The sequence below is a fragment of the Echinops telfairi genome, unplaced genomic scaffold (genome assembly GCF_000313985.2).
Source record: "Echinops telfairi isolate 266 unplaced genomic scaffold, ASM31398v2 ScPeMD7_7469;HRSCAF=8507_0, whole genome shotgun sequence".
Lineage (NCBI taxonomy): Eukaryota > Metazoa > Chordata > Mammalia > Afrosoricida > Tenrecidae > Echinops > Echinops telfairi.
Window position 1 is genome coordinate 36,098,362 of NW_022111372.1, and position 2,167 is coordinate 36,100,528.

Genomic DNA, 2,167 nt, shown 5'->3' on the forward strand with positions numbered 1-2,167 from the left:
CAGGGGCCAGGGCTCTGGATCAGGGGCCCGGGCTCTGGATCAGGGGCCCGGGCTCTGGGTCAGGGGCCAGGACTCTGGATCAGGGGCCTGGGCTCTGGATCAGGGACCAGGGCTCTCTTGGGGTGGGATTGACTACTACAGAGGAAGGGCCCCCCAGCCCACACAGAGGACGGCCTCTCTCCCTGTCCCTGGAGTGTGGCTGTGGGCATGAACTAGCTTTCCCTCCAAGATGGGCACCTGCCTCACAGGGCAGGGAGGTGATGGGTAAGGGGGGGGGGGCGCGTGGAGGCTAGACCAGCGCATGGTGGTCTCAGGGAAGGAGCCTCCCAGGCCACTGCTATCTGACCCACATCCGAGCAAGGTCAGAGGATGGGTCAGGCAGGTGGGCAAGGAGTGAGTGAGTGAGTGTGTGTGTGTGTGTGTGTGTGTGTGTGTGTGTGTGTGTGTGTGTGTGTGGTGGAGGCGGATGGGGCAGGCAGGTGGGCAAGGTGCGGCGGGGGTGGGCTGGGGGGGGCGGGGCTCCCTGCTGGCTCTCCTCGCAGTGACAAATGGGGGAGGCGCTGAGCAAAGGGCTGTGTATCCCTTGGCCTGTAACGCCTGTTCTCTTTCCCCTCGGGGGGCAGGTGGGATCCTGGCAGGACTGGTCTCAGACCGCCTGGAGAAGAGGGCCTCCACCTGTGGCCTGATGCTGCTGCTCGCCGCACCCACGGTGAGCCCACCCGCCCCACCTGGAGCCCCTGATGTGGCCACTCGCCCACTGCTCAGCTGGCCCACACCGGGGCCCTGTCCTCTCGCTCTGAGCTTCTGAGCCTTGTCCTACTCTGCAGAAATCTTTAAGAGGCAGAGCCCCCTGGGGCTGAGGGCTCACGCGGCCCCCCGAGGGTCTCCTTCCAGGTCAGCCCTGTGAGTGACCCCAGCCCTGCAGCTGGTTTCTCAAAGGTCCTCCCTCCGCGTCACCCCAAGTGCCTGCCCTCCTGACGCCACAGGGGCTTCTGCAGACCGTACTTTCCTTGGAGCCCAACACCCCACCCCACCCCCGTTTGCTTTAGGACCTCGACCTATTCCTCATGCCCTGCCACGTCGGGCCCATGGAGCATGCCACCTTTGCCTCAAAATGGGGGGCAGGACAAGCTGCTCCTAGGTCCTTCTATGCTGGTCAGCTCTCAGGGACCCACAGCCCCAGAGTTGTCTCCACCTTCATCGCACTTGGGCCCCCACCCTCCCCAAGACTTCCTATGTGGGTGCCCTCCCAGACCCGCACTGCGATCTTTGGGCCCTAGCGAGTCTGGAAGCAGCCGCCATGGTCCTCCCAGCCGCAGTCTCCGCCTGGCCTACGGCCACTCGCCTAACAGGTGGCTTCCAGGGGCCTCACAGCTGACCACAGCTTCTTGGTCAGCTGGCTTTGCCTGCAGCCACCTGTTCATCCTTTAGGGTCCCCAACACCTGCCCCCCACTCACCCTTCCCCTCCCCTCGCAGCACTGATCTTATAACCCCTGGTTTAGGCGGCTTTGGGGTGCATCGGTAGCTTGAGTTAGAGCAGGCAGCTTCACCTTGCTGGGCTTTATCTGAAAAAGCAGGGTTGACCGTGGTACCTGCCTATGGCAACCCTGGTGCAGCGGGGTGCTGGAGGGAGGTAGGAGGGAGTGGTGCGCAGGGCAAGGGCTTGCCCTCCAGGACCTTGCGGCAATGCAGACCTCCTTTCTTAGAGACCGCTGTGTTTCTGTGCTTCCAGCTCTATGTGTTCTCCGCCATCAGTAAGATGGGGCTGGAAGCCACGATCGGTGAGTGCACGCGGCCCGGCCGCCCCTCCCCACAGTCAGCGGCGTGAAGATGGGGATTGGCCACTGTCACTGTCCTCAGGTCCTCAGGCATGGGTGGGCATGCAGGGCCTGGACCGGAGCAGGATGCATGCTGGGAGCCCATGGTGAAAGGGTGCGGCTGTCTGCCCCACTCCCCAGCAGCGCCGGCCGAGTGTCTCAGGCAGCGAGCATGAGCGCTGGACCCAGGCTGATGCGTGGACTGTGGTCTGTCTCCTCATCAGTCCTGCTCCTCTCGCTGGTCCAGCCTCCTGGGTCATGCTGGGGAACTGTGTTCCGTGTGTGTGTGTGTGTGTGTGTGTGTGTGTTGCCAGCACCAGGAGGGCGTGTGTGTGTGTGTGTGTGTGTG

At 63.6% G+C, this 2,167-nt stretch overlaps 1 protein-coding gene across 3 annotated transcripts in view; it reads left to right on the forward strand.

Moving 5' to 3' along the window:
- The window catches only part of SLC37A1 (solute carrier family 37 member 1), a 57,340-nt gene that overhangs the window by 39,822 nt on the left and 15,351 nt on the right, over positions 1-2,167 (forward strand). For all 3 annotated transcript variants that reach the window (XM_004697311.2, XM_045284634.1, XM_045284635.1), the window contains 2 exons: positions 624-709; positions 1,734-1,782. In XM_004697311.2, the coding sequence (XP_004697368.2) occupies positions 624-709; positions 1,734-1,782 (135 nt within the window). The remainder of the gene's footprint in view (positions 1-623; positions 710-1,733; positions 1,783-2,167) is intronic.